Source organism: Typopeltis vanoorti, chromosome 14 (genome assembly GCF_054136105.1).
Source record: "Typopeltis vanoorti isolate ZY-2024b chromosome 14, IOZ_Tvanoo_1.0, whole genome shotgun sequence".
Lineage (NCBI taxonomy): Eukaryota > Metazoa > Arthropoda > Arachnida > Uropygi > Thelyphonidae > Typopeltis > Typopeltis vanoorti.
The window spans coordinates 39,770,592-39,789,620 of NC_143562.1; the positions used below are offsets into that span (position 1 = coordinate 39,770,592).

The window sequence follows — 19,029 nt, forward strand, 5'->3', positions numbered from 1 at the left end:
AGGACACTTATTGTACAACTCTCCGTCTCCACCACTACACGGAACCTCTACCACCAATCAACAACATCAGCGCCATCTACCGCCCACTACCACCACAGCTAGTATTTTTTGTCTGTAAATTGCGTGTATTTAGTTCTCGCATTACAATCTGTGAATCCATATAAATAAGAGGGACCTTTAGATCATTATGAGGCGATACCATTGCAATAATATATATTTAGTAATATTTAGTAATATTTAGTAATATTTAGTAATCAAAAGAAACTAATATCTACATCGCTAGGTGGCGCTACGATTATTTCCCTTTTACGTTCTTTGCATGTGGTCTAGCGTAGTATTAAGGTTTTTCATTTAGGAAACGTGTGCGTGTTGTTGTTTTAATTATGGCTCATTATAACTTTAAGAAAATACAAGTCGTTCCTTCTGCGAAGGTATGGATTCATATATAGTGTTAATTGTTATATTTACCAACGTGGAAACTATGATTGTTGTTATAACATTACCATTCGGAACTTATTCATCATCAGTGCCCATGGGTCAAATGCACTGTTGGTGTCTGATGCTTGTTCCTTGTCATTTGCTTGCCAGGTGACTCAACTCATACGAAATTGTTATTGACTTTTAAAGTGGAGCTACAAAACTAAGAATAAATTTTAGTTTTATTTTAGTTGTCGCTGTAAATATCATAAAACGTTTCCTTGAAGACTGATTCACATTCCACTGTCTCACAATATTCCACTCTACGAGAAAAAGTGGCATTGTGTACAAATTGTATGGAATGAAATGGTGTGCCCCCTCTCACACACGTAATGAGTCCTAGGGTCCGAGGTGTCGGCAGTAATAATAAAAGAGTTTGTGCTTTCTTGCTGAGTACCAGATATTTAGCATCCTTCAGGGGGAATTGTTATTGATGATGCAAAAGGATGGCGTGAAAGTCCTGTGGATCAACCAAACTTCGTAGTGTTTTTCAAGTATACGGGAGTTATTAGCCTTAACCGAGAAATCAGCAAAGCCACGTGACTTGCGAATTGTGACAGGTGATTTACGTTATATTTGTCGAGGTGTTTGTTTTGATATATTTGGAGTGGTGCTTTGTTCAATTTTTTCCCTCTGAGGTTCTTGGTATTAGTGTTCCCCCCCCCCCCCCCGCACACACACAACTATGTTTCTTGTACTGTTTGTATCTTTCGTGTTCATACGTCGATTTTAATCAGTTTTATCACACTAGGCAATGAAAATTCATCTCTCATTTACTTGTGACATTCACAGACATTGGGATTTGAACTCCCATGGTGTTGGAAAGTAGAGATGCTATTCATCTGGTAGCTAGACCAAGTAAGTTGTCATCACATTGTGTGTGTGTGTGTCCCACCCACAAAAAGTTGTAAACTTATTGTACATTAGTACTGTTGGTAGGTTGAAAGTTTGATAACAAACTTCACTCCAGAAACCAAGCAGAACTTTTTCTAGCTATTTCAGGCTTCCAGTAATTAGAGTACCGCCCTTATTATGAGCAGCAAAATTCATCTTTCGCCTGAAGGCATTGAGAAATTTTGTGCTACAGTGGAATTCAAACTCGCAGCCTTTTAATTGGAAAGCAGAACCACTTTTCATTCATCTAAGAAAGCAAGCTTAGATCGTGTTATTTGTTGATTAATAGACCATGTTATTTGTGACTGGTGGTGATATGAGTGACTGTATCACCTAGCATCTTAACAGAAAACTTTTCCATGCTTTAAATTCAGTTTATTTATCATTTAACAAGAAGTGTATATTCTACTGCAGAGTTTTCTAATGAAGAAATTTTTTGGCAGTCTGCATTTAATCCAGTAATAATGTATTGCAAAGGATGAAAGAGTTAAAATTTCAAACTAAGAAGTTCCTTTTGTAATTATAATACAACATTAAAAAAACAATAGCTCGCATAACTATATATATATATATATATATATATATATATATATATATATATATATATATATATATATATATATATATATATATATATATGTTAGGGTTACCAAGTAATTTTTTAAGCTTGGTTATTTAACTCCTAATCCCAAGTAAGCAAACAGTTAAGTTTGCGCCTGAAACATAGTTCAAGTCTAAAGATGGTACAACACCAGGGCAACTCCTTGTAAAGGTAAAGTTCTGATCACTATTCTTAGTATTTCCCATAATGTAAAGCACATATCACTAGAAGATGTATACTGCAATACATTATGGGTGGGGTCACTACCCAGACCGGTTTTGTATTGCAGTATATATTTTCTAGTGAGATGTACTTTACCCACCTTTACAAGGAGTTGCCCTAGTGTTGTACCATCTTTAGACTTGAACTATGTTTCAGGCACAAACTTAACTGTTTGCTTACTTGGGATTAAGATACCTAACTCTCGGTTTAAGTCATTCAACTCATTTCACAACTTAAACCGAGAGTTAGGTAAAAGTGGGTTTAATAGTAAAACATGACTAGTTTCGGCTTATAACAGCCTTCATCAGGTAACATTATAAAAGAAAAAACAGTAAACACTGAAGGTTAAAAAAACAATGAACAACATAGAAAGTCTCTATACATAATTAGTATGAAAACATTGTAGTTGTATTTAAAGCTATTCTTTCTTTTGTTACATTGTTAGGAGAGTGCCTGTTTGCAGCATCACGTTAGCGTCATGATTACAGCTGAATGACTATCTGGGAGGATGTAGCTCAAGTTATTATTTAGATGTTCAGGGTTGAGGATGATTTCCCTAGATTCTACGATTTTTCTCTCCAATTCCTCATGGCAACGAAAGATGTTAGTAGATCTGTCCCAACAGACTGTATGACTTGATGTTTGGTTTCATCATTAGGATTAGCCAAGAAAAGGATATTGCTTGATAAGGCACTGGCTCGCTGTTTCTTGTAAACAATGTCCCTCATGTGTTCCTCCATGCGTAATTCAATAGATTTGTCTGTCTGGCCAAAATAAGGAATATCACAATCACACCAGGAAATTTAAGATGATGATGACGACATGGTTTTGGGTGGCTTATTAAGGAGTGGATTTTTGGAAGTGGAGTGAAATGAGTGTTTACTATTAAACCTCCTTTTACCTAACTCTCGGTTTAAGTCATTCAACTCATTTCACAATATATATATATATATATATATATATATATATACATATATATATACAACAGTGACATTATTATCTTACCTGCTGATAAAGGGAATGCAACTGTAATCTTAGACAAATCTGACTATGACTGTTACTATTCTGCTTCTTTTTATTAAGCTGGAAACTCCATGTCTTTTACCTTGTTATTTTTATAAGTCTTATGTTATTCCTTACTCACCTGAAGAAGTTTCATCAGTGTTCCATCGGAACACTGATGAAACTAGTCGTGATTTATTAAAGTTTTTTTGTTATACTTTCTCAGGTTCTAGTCAGTTAAATTTTAATTTTATAAATGTATACATCCCGAGTCAATCCTAATTACAACAATATATATATATATACACACACACACACATACATACATATACCTTTAGTGGATACCTGATGAAGGCTGTAAAAGGCTGAAACTAGTTGTATCATTTTCATTAAAACTTACTATTTTATCTCGGTTTAAAGTCATTAAATATCTATTTTTAAAATATATATATAGTTATGTATATAGTTATGTGAGCTATTGTTTTTTGATGTATTATAATTAAAACAAAAAGTTTTTTTTTTGTAATAGGGATATGGATTTCATGCATTATTTTCCTAGTTGTACTTATTATGTTTATATGAATAAAAAAATTAACTATTTTCAGTTCATAGTGATAACATACTTCAGTAAATCTCTTACTGTTATCTGATATTTTTCATCTTCCTGCTCTCTTGTCATTTATTCTTTCTCATACTTTCATTGGTCTCTCATCTATACCCTCTGATAGAACACCATCTCATTTTTTACTTTATCTAAAAATTTATCTGCATTAACTGTTTTTTTTAATCTTTTTTTATTTTTTAAAGCAATTTAAACTACAATAAACAAAAAGAGAATTATAATAAATATAAAGTTAAAAAAGATAACAGATTTAGAACACTGAAGTGGAATACAAATAAATTATTATAATCTGAGCTCTCCAGGGAGTCAAGAACTCATCGAAGGAATCTATAAATCACCCAAACCAGCTCTTATACCTTCCCTTAAATTCATTCACACTATATGCATTCACTACTACCCCTGAAGGCAAACTATTCCACTCACTGCTCTGTGAGAGAAAACCTACCTCTTACTCCTTTCTTGACTGTGAACAATATGTTCTCTCCGCACCTTCCATATAACAAAATTTCATCAGATGCTATCCTGTAATACCCATTCAACAGTTTATAGACCTCTATTATATCATCCCTCTTTCTCCTTTTAACTGGAGTCTAATCCACATAATCTAAATCCCATAATCCAGATATAATCTTTATAACTCTTCTTTGCACCCTTTCCACAGCTGCTTTATCCCCTTAGAATTTGGGAGACCAAATCTGCACACAATAATCAAGGTATGGTCTTATCAAAGCCTTATAAAGAGGCAAAATTACTTCCTTATCCTTATATGTCAAAGTTTGCTTCAACATCTCAGTTTTCCTCTGAGTTGTATTTGTAACTTTTGCAAATTCCTATCTACCAATACACCAAGATCCCTTGCCTCCTCAGTTTCTTGTAGCATAACCTTGCTAATATAATTTCCACTGGAAATCTAATCATGCCAAAGTGCATAACTTTTATACTTACAAACATTAAACTGATAGCCATTTTTGTTTGCCCAAGTTTCCAGCCTATTCAAATCATTTTTTAGATGCTGAATGTTGGTAGCATCCCTGATTGCCCTGCCTATCTTTGCATCATCAGCAAACAATTGCACATCCGATGTTAGACCCTGCCTCCTGATGTCATTAATGTGTAGATTGAACAATAATGACTCAAGGACTGAACCCTGAGGCACATCACTGGTTACCTTATATCTGGCAGATTGACACCCACTGTATACTACTTTTTGATCTGTCTGTCAATCATCCCCCTGATCCAAGTCAAGAGTTTATATTCCAATCCCATATTCCCCAGTTTATGCAACAGCCTTTTGTGTGGTATCCTATCAATTGCCTTAGAAAAATCCAACATTATCATAGTGTATCCATTCCCTTTATCCAACTCAGCCATAACATTGTTATAAAATGAGCAAATTGCTAAAACATGACCTTCCTTTAGTAAACTCATGCTGCTCCTTGCAGAGTATAGCTTGTTTGTCTGCCTATTTGTGTATGTGAGTTCTTATCAATGTCTCTAAAATCTTCACTACCACACCAGAGCCACTGATAAGTTGGTGGTTAGACAAAACAGTTTTTGCACCACTCTTATACAATGGAATTATCGCACATTCCTTCCATTCCTGTGGTATCATTCCTGAACTGACGTAAGTTATACAAACATGTGAAAGGCCTAGCCAATTCCACTGAACATTCCTTTAGCAAACGTGCTGATATTCCATCTGTCCCTATGGACATAAATAACAGTAACACTTAGACTTTATTTCAGAATAATATAGCACAGTATATTGAAAAGAAAGAAGACCCTGGAACAAATGGATTAAGATAAAATAAGCAATATTGACTACAGCAGAAAAATGTATTGGGAAAACAAAGTAAATTTAAAAAAAATGGATGACTGAAGAGAACTAGAACTAATGGATAAAAGAACAACCTGGAAAAATAACCCAATGGAAATGAAGAAATATAAAAGATTAGATAGACAAATAAAAAATAAATGTAAAGAAGAAAACATAAATGGATCAGTAATTGCCTAGAAGTAGAGAGATTCAAAAATAAAATTTCTTAATAACTAAAAGAAAAAATCAAGCAAAATAGCAGCTAAAGATAAGAATGTTATTATAAATCCAGAAGACAAGATACAAAGATGGAAAGAATAAATAACAGAACTGTATAATGACCAAAGGCCTGGCAAACCTACGATCAGTGTTAATTCGAAAAATCTAGGTATATTTAAAGAAGAAATAGTAAGTGCAATAAAAGAACTACCTAATGGCAGAATGATGGAGGTGATTCAATATCAGCAGAGTTAACAAAAGAGATAGGACAAAAGAGGAACAGATTTTCTTATAGAAATAGTATGATACTTCCAGAAGACTTCATAAAATCTGTTTGCATTCTGATACCAAAAAGGAATAATGCAGCAGAATTATTAGATAGTAATATGGGATATGATACTAATTAGAACAATTATCATATCCCATACTTCAAAAATACCATTGAAAATAATAAAAAATATGATGTTTTTTAGAATTAAATGCTATATAAGTGAACAGGAAAAAGTACAATTAATGCCATTTATGAATTAAAAATTATTATTGAAAGATCGATAAAAATAAACAATAAATATCTCTGCTTTATAGACTTTCAAAGAGTATTTGACACAGTAAGCCATGAAAAATTACTAAAAATATTAAAAGCCATTCAAATTGATACAAAAGACCTCATAATAGTAATAGAATTATACTGGAATCAGAAGACACAAATTATAAATAACATTAATAATGAACCAATAGATATGAAAAGAGGAGTGAGACAAGGGTGTATAATATCCCTTATACATTTCAATATATTCAGTGAAATGAAAGAATATGAAAAAATTGAAATGGGAATAAATGGAACAAAAATGTTGTTTCAGAAAATATATTTTCTTTTAAGATATGTAAGAAAACATAAAATTATTTTTTTCTAGGTGTTTATCAGAACTTTCCAGACCTCTCTTGTGTGTGTAAGATGGAAACTTTTGTGCAATTGCACTTGCATCAGAAGAATCTTTTATATAATCAAGTTCAGCTATAATTCTTGTACAAACTTTTCTGCAATAGTAAGCTTTAAAAGCTCATATGATGCCTTGGTCCCATGATTGATTTAACGATGTAGTGTTCAAAGGCAAGATTACCTTGATGTTCTTTAATGATAAATTGTTTGTGTGTGCAGTACAGTCTACTAGCAAGACAATGTTATGTTTTAATTTAAGATCCCACTTAACTAACCAATTGTTGAAAATGTCATTAGTCACCAAAGAATTGCACTAGAACAGTAGTTAACAGGCAAACTTTTGACACCTTTAAAACACTGAGGATTTTTACTTTTTCCAATCACTAGAAGCTCTCGTTTCTCACCTTTCATATTAGCACAACAAAGAATTGTTACTGGCTCTTTTGAAGATTTTAATCCTTTAGTACTTTCGTTTTTAAACAAATAAGTATGCTCAGGCATTGCACGAAAATAGTCCTGTTTCGTCTGCATTGTAAATATCCTCAGGAGAATATTCAGCAATAATTTATGGCCACTCGGTCTTAATCCACACATCAGCTGATAAAAAATCAGCACTTTTTTCTTCACCATGAATATGCTTGCACAATATTCTCTCGCTTTTTCCACCTGTTTCACCAGTAGTCAACAGGCAAGCTTTTGACACCTTTAAAACGCCGATGATTTTTACTTTTCCCGATCACTAGAAGCTCGTTTCTCACCTTTCATATTAGCACAACAAAGAATTGTCACTGGCTCTTTTGAAGATTTAAATCCTTTGGTACTTTCGTTTTTAAACAAATAAGTATGCTCAGGCATTGCACGAAAATAGTCCTGTTTCATCTGCATTGTAAATATCCTCGGGAGAATATTCAGCAATAATTTATGGCCACTCGGTCTTAATCCACACATCAGCTGATAAAAAATCAGCACTTTTTTCTTTACCATGAATATGCTTGTACACAATATTCTCTCGCTTTCATTGACCATTTTTTTGCATGTTCTTCTGTTTTTTGACACATCAAAGGCTCATTAATCGAAGCATTCTTTTCACGAACATTACTAAACCAAATTTTTAATGCTGATTCAACTTGCGTATCCTTACTAGATTGGGCTCTCCTCTGATCTATGTTCTCATTAGTAAGAGCTGAAGTTTCAATGTTTGATCTGTTTTTCAAGATCTTACACAAGAGTGGTTGTAAAATTTTTAAATGTACAGCTGCACTACCCTGATTCATTTTGGGCAACTTATCACTCCAAAATTCTTTTCTTGAAAAGATAAATCTTTTCGTTTTTTACTTGCTTCTGCCATAATGCTAAGGGCTGTTTTAACGAGCACTTTAAGTCAAAATTCACTTACTGAAAGAGAGCATGAAAATAAACTCGAAATATCACAATTAGACTGTATATATACTCACCCCCGCCCCTGATTTAAGTTTTACGGAAGATTAAGATTACACACCTGCATTTGCCTGGAAGATATAAGATTTACGGGAAGAATAAGATTAACAAAAAAGTCAGGTTTGGACAAATGTTCTTTGTCAGATTTTCTCCTGATTAACCTGCATTTCTTAGAATTATAAGATGCAAAATGCCAAACATTTTGCATAACAATAACTGGATTTTGATAACAATAACTGGAACTTTGATTATAATAGATGGATTATTTTTAATTCATTTTAAATGGTGTGTTTTGGGACCAACTGATTTTGATAACAATAACCGATTGATAACATTATACGTGATCACAATAAGTGGATTCTACTGTATTAGATTTGGTGTTTTTAGCAAGATCGAAAATAGAATTACAAAATATGGTTGAAATACTAATCAAAAAGAGTCAGAATTATGGCTTAGTATTAAATACAGATAAAACTAAATGTATGGTAATACGCCCTCTGTCCGAAAAGAAACCGAACTTTTGATAGAAAATAAAACACAGGCCAATTATAATTATTCAAATAATTTATTTCAATCAATATACTCTCCCTCAATTTCGATACGTTTGGCACAGTCAATTAATTCTTTAAATGAGTTTTTTATATTGGTTTCTAGGATACTGCTGAGGATCATGGTTACTGCCGCTTGAACATTTTCAGTGGTGTTGTATTGCTTTCCTTTCATCAGCAAATGAATCGAAGGAAGAGAAAGAAGTCACAGGGTGCTAAATCAGGTGAATATGGCAAGTGATCCAACACACAAACTTGGTTTTTGCTCAAAAACTGTCTCACAATGTTTAAACGATGAGATGGTGCATTCTCGTGCAAAAGTGACCAGCTACCTGCATCATGATATTCATGCCGTATGCGAAGAATTCTCGCTATCAATCGCTTCAAAACTTAGATAAAACTCACCATTGACTGTTTGGCCATACATACGAATCATAGAAACAAATCAGCATTGTCTTTACTTTTGACTTCTCTAAGCGACTTTTTTTCGGATGGCCCTCTTCTGGTGGTCTCCACTCTGGTGCTTTGTTTCAGGCTCAAAACACCATGCTTCGCCACCAGTAACAATCATTTGAAGGAAGTTTGAGTCCTTACGACCTCATTTGATTTAATGAGGTTCTTGCAGTGTTCAATTCGATACATTTTTTGGTCGTCGGTCAACTTGTGGGGAACAAATTGCGAATTCAATTTACGAAGGCCTAAACTCTCGGTCAAAATGTTGTGCACAGTCGATTTTGGAATCCCCAGTTCATCTTCAATCAATCTCTCGGACAATTTCGGGTTTTCTTTGATGAAATCACGCACTTTTTGGATGTTAACTTTGCTCAGTCTCTTTTTTGGACGGCCCAGCTTTTCCTCGTCCTCAAGCATCTCACAACCACTTTGAAATCGCTTTAACCACTTGTAAACTTGAGTAGGGATGAGAATTCATCACCTGTTTACTTTTTGAAGCATTTGATGCATTTCGGTAAAACTTTTACCAAGTTTAACACTTAGTAAAATCACACTCGGTCAATCGCAGCTCTCTGTTTGAAACTCATTTTCTGACCGTTCGTCAAAACACACTGCCACACTTCGCACTATAACTCGGCTTCTAATGAAACAAATGTCATAAACAATTGACACAACACTAATGAAGGTTGCCGCTTTCGACAACATAAAGAAACAACAGGTGGCGCCACTAGTTTCTTCTATTTTCGAAAAGTTTGGTTTCTTTTTGCAAATAGAAGCAACAAAACACAAATTTAAGAGTATCAACAGGGTTTGTTCAAAATGTAAAGGCTTATAATTATTTAGGAGTAATGATTACAGAAGATGGAACAGCAGTTATGGAAATAAAATCAAGAATAGCTAAGGCAAAAGAAGCATTTTGGGATAATAAATTATTAATGACTTCTAGAATAAATAAACAGACTAAAATAAGAATAATAAAATCCTGTATATGGTCCACATTGAATTATGGATGCGAGAGTATACGTATACAAAATCTATAATCAAGAAACTGCCGGCCTTTGAGATGTAGTACTATAGGAGAGCACTGAAGATTTTTTAAAACGAGAAAAAAAATTAATGAAGGGGTATTGAAGTTAATGGAAACCAAAACAGCACTCCTGGAAGATCTTATAAAGAGAAAGTGAAAGATGGCAGGACACACATTAAGAGGATCAGCAGGAAAAGTGCCTATGGAAATACTGGAGGGAAAATTAGATGGAAGAAGATCTCCTGGTAGATCAAGAACTTCTTGGGTTGATGATGCAATGGAAAGGATGGGTAACGAGATATTATGAGATCAAATGGATGGCAGAGGATCGGACACTTTGGCATACCATGATTGCTAACCTCAATTGGAGAGGCTACTTAAGAAAAAGAAATTAAAAATGCTTTTTCGGCCTTGATCTGCACCCTCTGTAATATAATCCATAATTTTAATTCCTCAAACAATAAATTTGGATGTCAGTTATCATTCCTCAAGTATAAATTCATACGATATAATATTTTTCTGACATTTTTCATGGATTAAAATAGATTCTTAGTTAGCTTGTTGGTCTTGATTGATCACATGCACACACACACACACACACACATAAACAAGAGTATGCTTTCTTTCCATCCATTGGCTGTATTGTTAAACATTGTTTGTAAATAAAGCAAATTTATATTGTATTTTATATATTGATTATAACTTTTAAATATATAATTTCATTTTATTTGTTAGGATTTTGTTGATATCATATTATCCAAAACACAGAGAAAGACACCTACTGTGATCCATAAACATTACAAAATAAGCCGCATAAGACAGTTTTATATGAAGAAGGTAAAATTTACTCAACAAAACTTTCGAGATAAACTCACTCAGATTCTTGATGATTTTCCAAAAATAGATGTAAGTATGAAACTTTTCTTATCCCATTTCTGTGTCTCATGTTCAAGCTTTACATTGATGATTACCCATGTTGGTATTTTTAGCAAGGAGATAACAACATTCATGATATAATAACAAAAATAATTTAATTATTTTGGTTATTATATCATTATAAGTCCAATGGGTAATACTCAGTCATATCCACACAGTGTCTTATTTTAAGACTTAAGGCTTTGTTTTATTTAGTACTTTCTCATTCATGTAGCTTATATGCATACATATATTTTTTGCTTTCATATTATTCCCAAAGATTCCAGTTTGAAATATAGATTGAGTTCTTTTAGTTATTCTCTCATTTAAGTTTTCATCTCCTTTTTTGAAAATAGCAGTGTGAATTTTTTCATTTATAGCTACTTAATTCAGCAGAAAATGAACATTATTTAAATTTATTTCTTTAGTAAATAAACAAAATTATTTACTAAAGAAACAAATTTAAATAATGTTCATTTTCTGCTGAATTAAGTAGCTATGTATCCAAATATTAAGTATATATTAAGTATCCAAATAGATACCCTGTTGGGTATCTATTTGGATACTAAACGAACGAGGATGGGCTGGCAATATGGGATTTAGCTGACCAAATTGTATTCTTATTGGTTAAACCAAAATAAAAAATTATGGTACAACATGACAAAATTTCTTGCCGGCTGGGGCATCGCCCGGTTAAACAAGGCCCCCGTTGTTTTCGCCAGGGAACCAGGTCGAACAGCGAAAAGTCAGCTACTGAAACAAATCTGAAAACAAACGCCAGCTCAACATCACCAGAGTTAAAGATTGGTACTATCAACGTAAGAAGCCTGAATGGCAAAGAAATGGAGCTAGCTGAGGAATTAGATAAGTACCAGATTGACATAATAAGGGTGACTGAAACAAAAAAGACAAAAACTGGTGAGATCTTTCTGAGCAATAAATACAAAATGTTATATTCAGGCAATGACAATCAAGGAAAAGAAGGAGTAGCCATAGTATTCAACACAAAATACAAGGCTAATCTTCTTGAATGGCAGTCAGTCTCAAGTAGAGTAATGTGGGCAAATATGAGAATGGGGAACTGGACAATGAGACTTATTTGTGCCTGTGGTCCCACAGAAGGTTCTACTAAGGTAGAAGTGGAGGAATTTTTTGAGGCTTTAGAAAAAGAAACTGACACAATGAAAAAGGAAAAGTTGATCCCTGTTGGGGATCTAAATAGCAGAGTAGGAAATGATTGTGAGACATACAAAAATATTTTTGGAAAATTTGGAGAAAAGAGCGAAGCTAATAATAATGGCAAATACCTGTTGGATTTCTGCTCAGGACATGGACTGGTTATTACTAACACCATGTTCCAACATAAAATTGTGCACAAATTCACATGGAGAGAAGAGGCTAGGAATAAGAAAGGTCTCATTGACTATATTATTGTTGATAGTGATGTTTTCTCCCTGGTGCAGGACACCGAAGTGTAGAGGATTTGAAATTGGAAGTGATCACTATTTAGTCTTGAGCAGGATAAAATTGAATTTCATATTGAAAAGAATAACATGTAAGAAAGTTTTAAAGCGAATAAAAGTTGAACAGCTCTCAGATGTGAACTGTAGGCTAAAATACACAAAGATTATTGAAGAAAAAATGAAAGAGTTTGAGAACAGGAATCAAACCTTGGAGATTTAGTGGCAAACTCTGAAGAAAACATTGATTGATTCTATCAGAGAGGCATGTGGTGAGGTTGTCTGCAAGGATAAAAAAATCAGAACTCCCTGGTGGACACAGGAAGTTAAAGAGGCAGTGAAGGAAAAGAAGAAAGTATATCAAAAGTTCCTGCCAAATAAGTCAGCTTGTGCTCTTAGAGAATATAGAGACAAATGCAAGAATGCTAAACACTGTGTAAAACTAGCTAAACAAAAGTCATGGGAGGACTTTGGCAAGAATATAGAAAATAAATATCAAGAAGGTGGCAAAATATTCTGGAGGTTGTTGAAGAAGCTTAGAAATGGAGGAAAGAGTGCTGTAAAAGGAGTAAGAGATGATAAAAGGACATGAAAACAGGCGAAAAAGATATCCTTGAAGTATGGAGTAATTACTTTGAAAAACTGCTAAATCAAACAAGCAGTGATGACAGCACAGTGGTAAAAAAACACTGACCAGGCATGCAGTCAGGAATACATATCCATACTTGAAGTAGAAAAAGCCATCAAATGCTTGAAATGTGGAAAGGCAGTAGGAGTAGATGATATTCGACCAGAAATGCTGAAGTATGGTGGTATAAGAGTCTTACAGTGGCTGCACTGCATAGTTCAGAGAGCCTGGCAGAGGGACGAAGTCCCGATGATTGGAGTAGAGCTCTATTAGTACTCATATATAAAAAGGGAAATAAAACTGAATGTGAGAATTACAGAGGTATTTCCCTACTGAGTGTTCCTGGCAAGATCTATGCAAGTATACTTGAGAAACGGTTGAGACGAATTGTAGAAGAAAAGCTTGGTGAAGAACAATCTGATTCAGGCCAAATAGAGGCTGTCAGGATCAGATCTTCACTTTACAACAAATAGTTGAGAAAGCATGGGAATATAACAAAGATCTGTATTTAAGTTTTGTCGATCTGGAAAAGGCATGTGGCAAAGTGCCAAGAGAGAGAAGCTAATCAATACACTACAGTTATATAACGTCAGTGGGGCATTATATCAAGCAGTACTTAGTCTTTATTTGAGTTGTAAGTCAGCAGTTAGAATTGAAGGAAGTACAGGAAGATGGTTTAATGTTAAATCTGGTGTGAGACAAGGATGTACATTATCCCCTCTGTTATTCATTATCTATATGGATCACATTATGAAGGAAAGTGGTACTAAACATGATATCAAAATTGGAGATGTTAATGTCAGCTCTTTGCTTTATGCGGATGATGTTATACTTCTAAATAAATCCTCTACAAGTCTACAAGATTCTCTGACTAAATTGAATAACTGTTGTAATAGATATCGTATGAAGGTCACAATAAAAAGACAAAGACAATGAAAATAGGCACAATCATTGAAAATGTCAACTGTGTTGTGAATGGAGAATCTGTGGAACAAGTAACACATTTCAGCTACTTAGGCACGATTTTTACTGAAGATGGTAAATTAAATATAGAAATAGATAACAGAATCAGCAAAGCTGGTATGGTGGGAAGTTAATTGAATAAATTCATATGGTATAAGAGAGAAATTAGTCAGAACACTAAATTAGCTGTATACAAGACAATGTTCAAACCAGTTTTAACTTATGGATCTGAGATCTTGGTTAGAAGTAAAACACTTGACCAAAGAATAGTGACCGCAGATATGAGAGTCCTGAGAAAGATTAGAGGCATGAACCGATGGCATCAATGGCAATATCATATTAAAAATGAGGATATTAGGAAAGAACTTGACATTGTCATCATCCAGGAATGTGTTAGCAGAGCTAATCTGAGGTGGTATGGTCACTTAAATAGAATGGGTGAGGAAAGATTAGCGAAACAAGGGTTCTCTGCCAGGTTGGCAGGAAAACGTCCCACAGGAAGACCAAGATAGAGGTGGATTGATACTGTACAAAGTGCCTAGGACGATAGAAATATAAGATCTGATAATGTTGGAGTCTTGACAAGTAACAGACTGATTTGGAGGAAAATTGTAGATAGGAAGTTAATAATGATGTAAGTTTTTCATGTAGTACTTATCATATCGTGTACACCTCTTGAGGGTACACGTGAGGAATTTGATACTGATGATAGAACAGAAAAAGAAAGATAATAAAACAAACAAAAAAAAAGACATAACTAAATTCCAAGAGAGTAGACAGCAAAAACAAGAGTAGAAAAGAAATAGTGCAATCAGGGCACACATGCTCAGGCACACGAGGCTCTAGCTGGGTTAGAACCAATTTAAAGGTCCAAACAATGAGGGAGGGGCCTGAAGCATTCTAGCACATCGGGCCCTGCCTACCCTCTATAAAAGTGTGAATTCAGCCGTAAGTGCAATTGCAAAAATGAGAAGTAAGGAAAAAAACAGAGAGAGAGATGGCACAATTTTGTAACTGAATAGAAAAGGATATAACTGAATCACAACCAAAAACTTATAAAATAATAAAAAAACATGGCTAAAGATAAAAGAAAAGGTATAAATATAAATAGTAGGTATAGAAAAATGAGTAACGTATTTCAAAATCTCTAGACCGATGATAATAAAGAAGTAAATTTTTATACAACAAAGAAGGATCTAACAGAAAATATTAATTTGTCCTAACTAAAAAAAATACAATAAACAAGATCAAAAATAGGAAAACTCCAGGAGAAGACAATATAAACATGGAACTGTACAAAATGCCGGTGAAAATTTTAATGAAAGACGTCTGAAATTCTTTAACATGGTCTGGATTTCTGAAAAAATCCCAACTCTTGGAAAAAAGCACTGGTTATCCCAATTTATGTTCTTTTCTTTTTTGAAAAAGAAAAAGATGAAGGCAATAGCTATAGAGAAATTAGTCTGCTAAATCCTAATCCTGTGGCTTCCTTTCTTTGAGAGGGTTGCAGCTGATTACTAATAAGATAATGATGTAATGTGATTTCCTGTTGCCTTCCTTGCCATAAGTATTTATGATTATAGCTGTGTGTGTTCAGAACCTGTTTTGAGGGATGAAGAACCAAGAGTTACTGGGAGGAAAAAAAAACTTTCGCCGCCGTATGAGACTGGTTAACTCACCATTGAAAGAGACCAGATAAAGGTTCCTCACATTTTCTGACCAAAGGGCTTCGTCTATACTGACTGAGCTACAGAGGCTCAGTCTGCTAAATGCAGGGCACAAAATATATGCAGGAATATTAAGAGAAACTAAACAGTGTTACAGAGGACAAGCTACTAGCAAAACGGAATGGATTCCGAAAAAGCTGATCTTGCATAGACTCCATTTCCACTCTAAAAATATTAATTGAAAAGTGAAGAGAATTTCAAAAAGAAACACATGTGTCCTTCATTGATTATGAAAAAGGCTTTACCAAACTAGCTATTACAATCTATTCAAGAAATATACACAGAAAATAAAATAGCAGTCAAATTAGAAAACAAATATCAGAATGGAAAGACATATCAAGAAGAGTATGGCAAGAATGTGTCCTATTACCTCTGCTTTTTAATATATATAAATAAAATTATAGCAATCTGGAAAGAGCATAACCCATTTGGTAAATAAACCCACAAATAAAGATAGACACACTATTATTAGCAGATGATCAAATTGTATTTGGTACATCAGAAAATAATCTACAAAGATCAGTAAAATCATTAAATGAAATTTCAGAACAATAGAGAATATCAGAAGTAAAGACACAAAAAAATGCTTTCAGAGGAAAGCATTTTTTATCTGAGATGTGACTTATCATATGAAGATGAAAAAGATAGACATTAAAATATGAAATTTTGTTAAAGTAAATGGCATAATAAATAATATATTTAAGCCATCCTTGGTACAAAAACACACTCAGACTGTATAAAATGTTCTGCCTAAACCAACTTTATTATATCGACGTGAAACGTGGCCAATAAAAAAAAGAAAAGAGAGAATGAAAAATGGATTCAATCAGCAGAAATGAAAACAGCTGAATATACCAAGTGGGATCATAAAACAAATGAAGAAACTTTACAGTCCCTGAATATAAAACCAGTTAATCACTTACTTACTGTCCTCTTCCATTGGGGACGTGTTGAGTCTTCCGTGTTTCCACAACAACCTCTGGGGGGGGGTCTCTGTTTCTTGCATGGCTGGTGCGCTCTCTATATGTTTGTAATCTGGAGTTGACCTTTATTGATGTTATCCATTTAGTTCTTGGTCTTCTTTTTTTTTCTTTTAATCCTGCATACAGAGCAAGGTTGGGTAGTCTTTTTGATGGCATTATCTCGACATGTCCATACCATAAAATCTCCAGTGGTTTGGAGATTTTATTATTTTTCCTATCGTATTAAATGATGACCATGCAGTTGATATTCTGTTTAATAGTGGTCATGGTATCTAAGTGTTCTGTTGTTACTGTTCCTAAATAGTTGAATTGGTTTACCTGTTCAATTGTTGATCCATTCAAGGAGTTTACTTTTTCTTTGTTTTTTCCAATTATCAAGATTTTTGTTTTGTCTGTATTTATGGTCATGCTGTATTGTTTAGTTTAGTTTAGTTATTAGGTTCACCATTTTTTCTTTTGTGTCCGCTATCATTACAATGTCATCTGCATATTTTATGGTATTAAAGTTTTAACCATTTAGGTTGACCCATTTTTCTCCTTCCAAGGCTTGGTTAACCATATCGTCTAGATAGATGTTAAAAAGGTATGGGGGATATGGGACATCCTTGGGCTACTCCTTGACTGACGTTTGTTTTATCTGTTATACTGTTGAATTTAATTATTGCTTCTGTGAGACTATAATATTTTTCTAAGAAGTCTAGAGTATCTTCATCGATTTGTTTCTGTTTTAATATTCTTAATAAAGTTACTGTTTTGTTGAAAGTTTTTTCACTTGGTTATATTATAAATTAAAGATAACAAGAAATTATATACTTGGTTTAATCCATTATCAAAGTGTAAGCAAACCAAGTTTATGCCTGAAGTATCTTTCAGAACTGGGGCAACTCGTGGACTCTGTTTCATTGAGTCGAATGCCTGTTTAAAATCTATAAAACAGTAATAGATATTTTTGTTATGTTCCCAGTAATTCTGCTAGTCTTTGTATTATGAAGATCTGATTCAATGTGGAGCGATTCTTTCTGAAACCTGCTTGTTCTATACTAAGAATGATATATATATATACCCTTTATACTCTTGTAAATATTTTGTAAGCATGGTTAAGTAATGTGATTGGTCTGTAATTTTTTACAATTTTTTTATCACCTTTCTTGTAAATTGGCATGATAATTCCTGTTCTCCAATCTTCTGGTTTCTCCTGATTTAATTATTTTGTTGAAAAGTGTGGTAAGGAATTTTAAAGTTGTTTGCTTTCCTTCTTTCCAGAGTTTCTGATGGAATTTTGTCTATATTAAGTAAATATCGACAAAAATGGCTAAAACATCTAAATCGAAGGTACAATAGCAGATCACCAAAAATACTATATGGATATAAAATAAACATAAAAAGAAGAATTTTAAGACCAAGAAGGCGATGGCATGAGACTGGAAGAGGCCACTTGGCCTAAAATCCCTGGTGCTTTGTCAGATTTCATTGCTTTAGAGCATTCTCCACTTCCGATGGAAGGATCATTAAGGCATCATGTCTTGAGTTAGTGTGGGACTTTGTTATTAGGTAGTTATTGCTTTCATTTTTAAAAGTTTCTTGGTAGGTAGTGTTCCATCAATATTGCTTTTATCACATGTGGATTTTCTATTTCCTCGCCCTGATGGTTGATCATTGTTAGAGGTAGTGGTGAAAAGTTTTTTTGTAATTTCTTTGTGTTATGTAATGTTTTTGAGTTATGGTGTTTATATGCCTCATTGTATTTTTCTGCTTTTTTGCTTAGCCAGTTTAGAAGAAAACTGGCTAAACAACTCAAAAACAAAAAGTTTTTGAGTTGTTTTTATTTCTTCACGTTTTCTTCAGAGGTATGGCTGTTTATTTTTGTTTTTAGTTTTCTTTTTTCTTCACATTTTTCTAAAATTTCAGATGTTTTTCATTTATTATTGGGTCTCTTAGAAATTCTTAAAGTTTCCCTTGCCGAGTTAATTAATATTTCTTTTCCTGTTTTCCAAGATTTTCAGTTTCATCTGTTTGGGTCCTATTTATTTCTTCAATTTTCCTAATGTAGTCTAATCTTATTTGATTATTTTTTTAACTTCTCCATGTAGAGTTT

The 19,029-nt window shown here is 33.6% G+C and overlaps 1 protein-coding gene across 1 annotated transcript in view; it reads left to right on the top strand.

Moving 5' to 3' along the window:
• Positions 1 to 301: 301 nt before the first annotated feature.
• Positions 302 to 19,029, top strand: part of Non1 (nucleolar GTP-binding protein 1) — a 177,060-nt gene continuing 158,332 nt past the window's right edge. The window contains exons 1-2 of the mRNA XM_090403341.1: positions 302 to 431; positions 10,994 to 11,164. Of these exons, the coding sequence (XP_090259467.1) occupies positions 384 to 431; positions 10,994 to 11,164 (219 nt within the window). The 5' untranslated portion in view covers positions 302 to 383. The remainder of the gene's footprint in view (positions 432 to 10,993; positions 11,165 to 19,029) is intronic.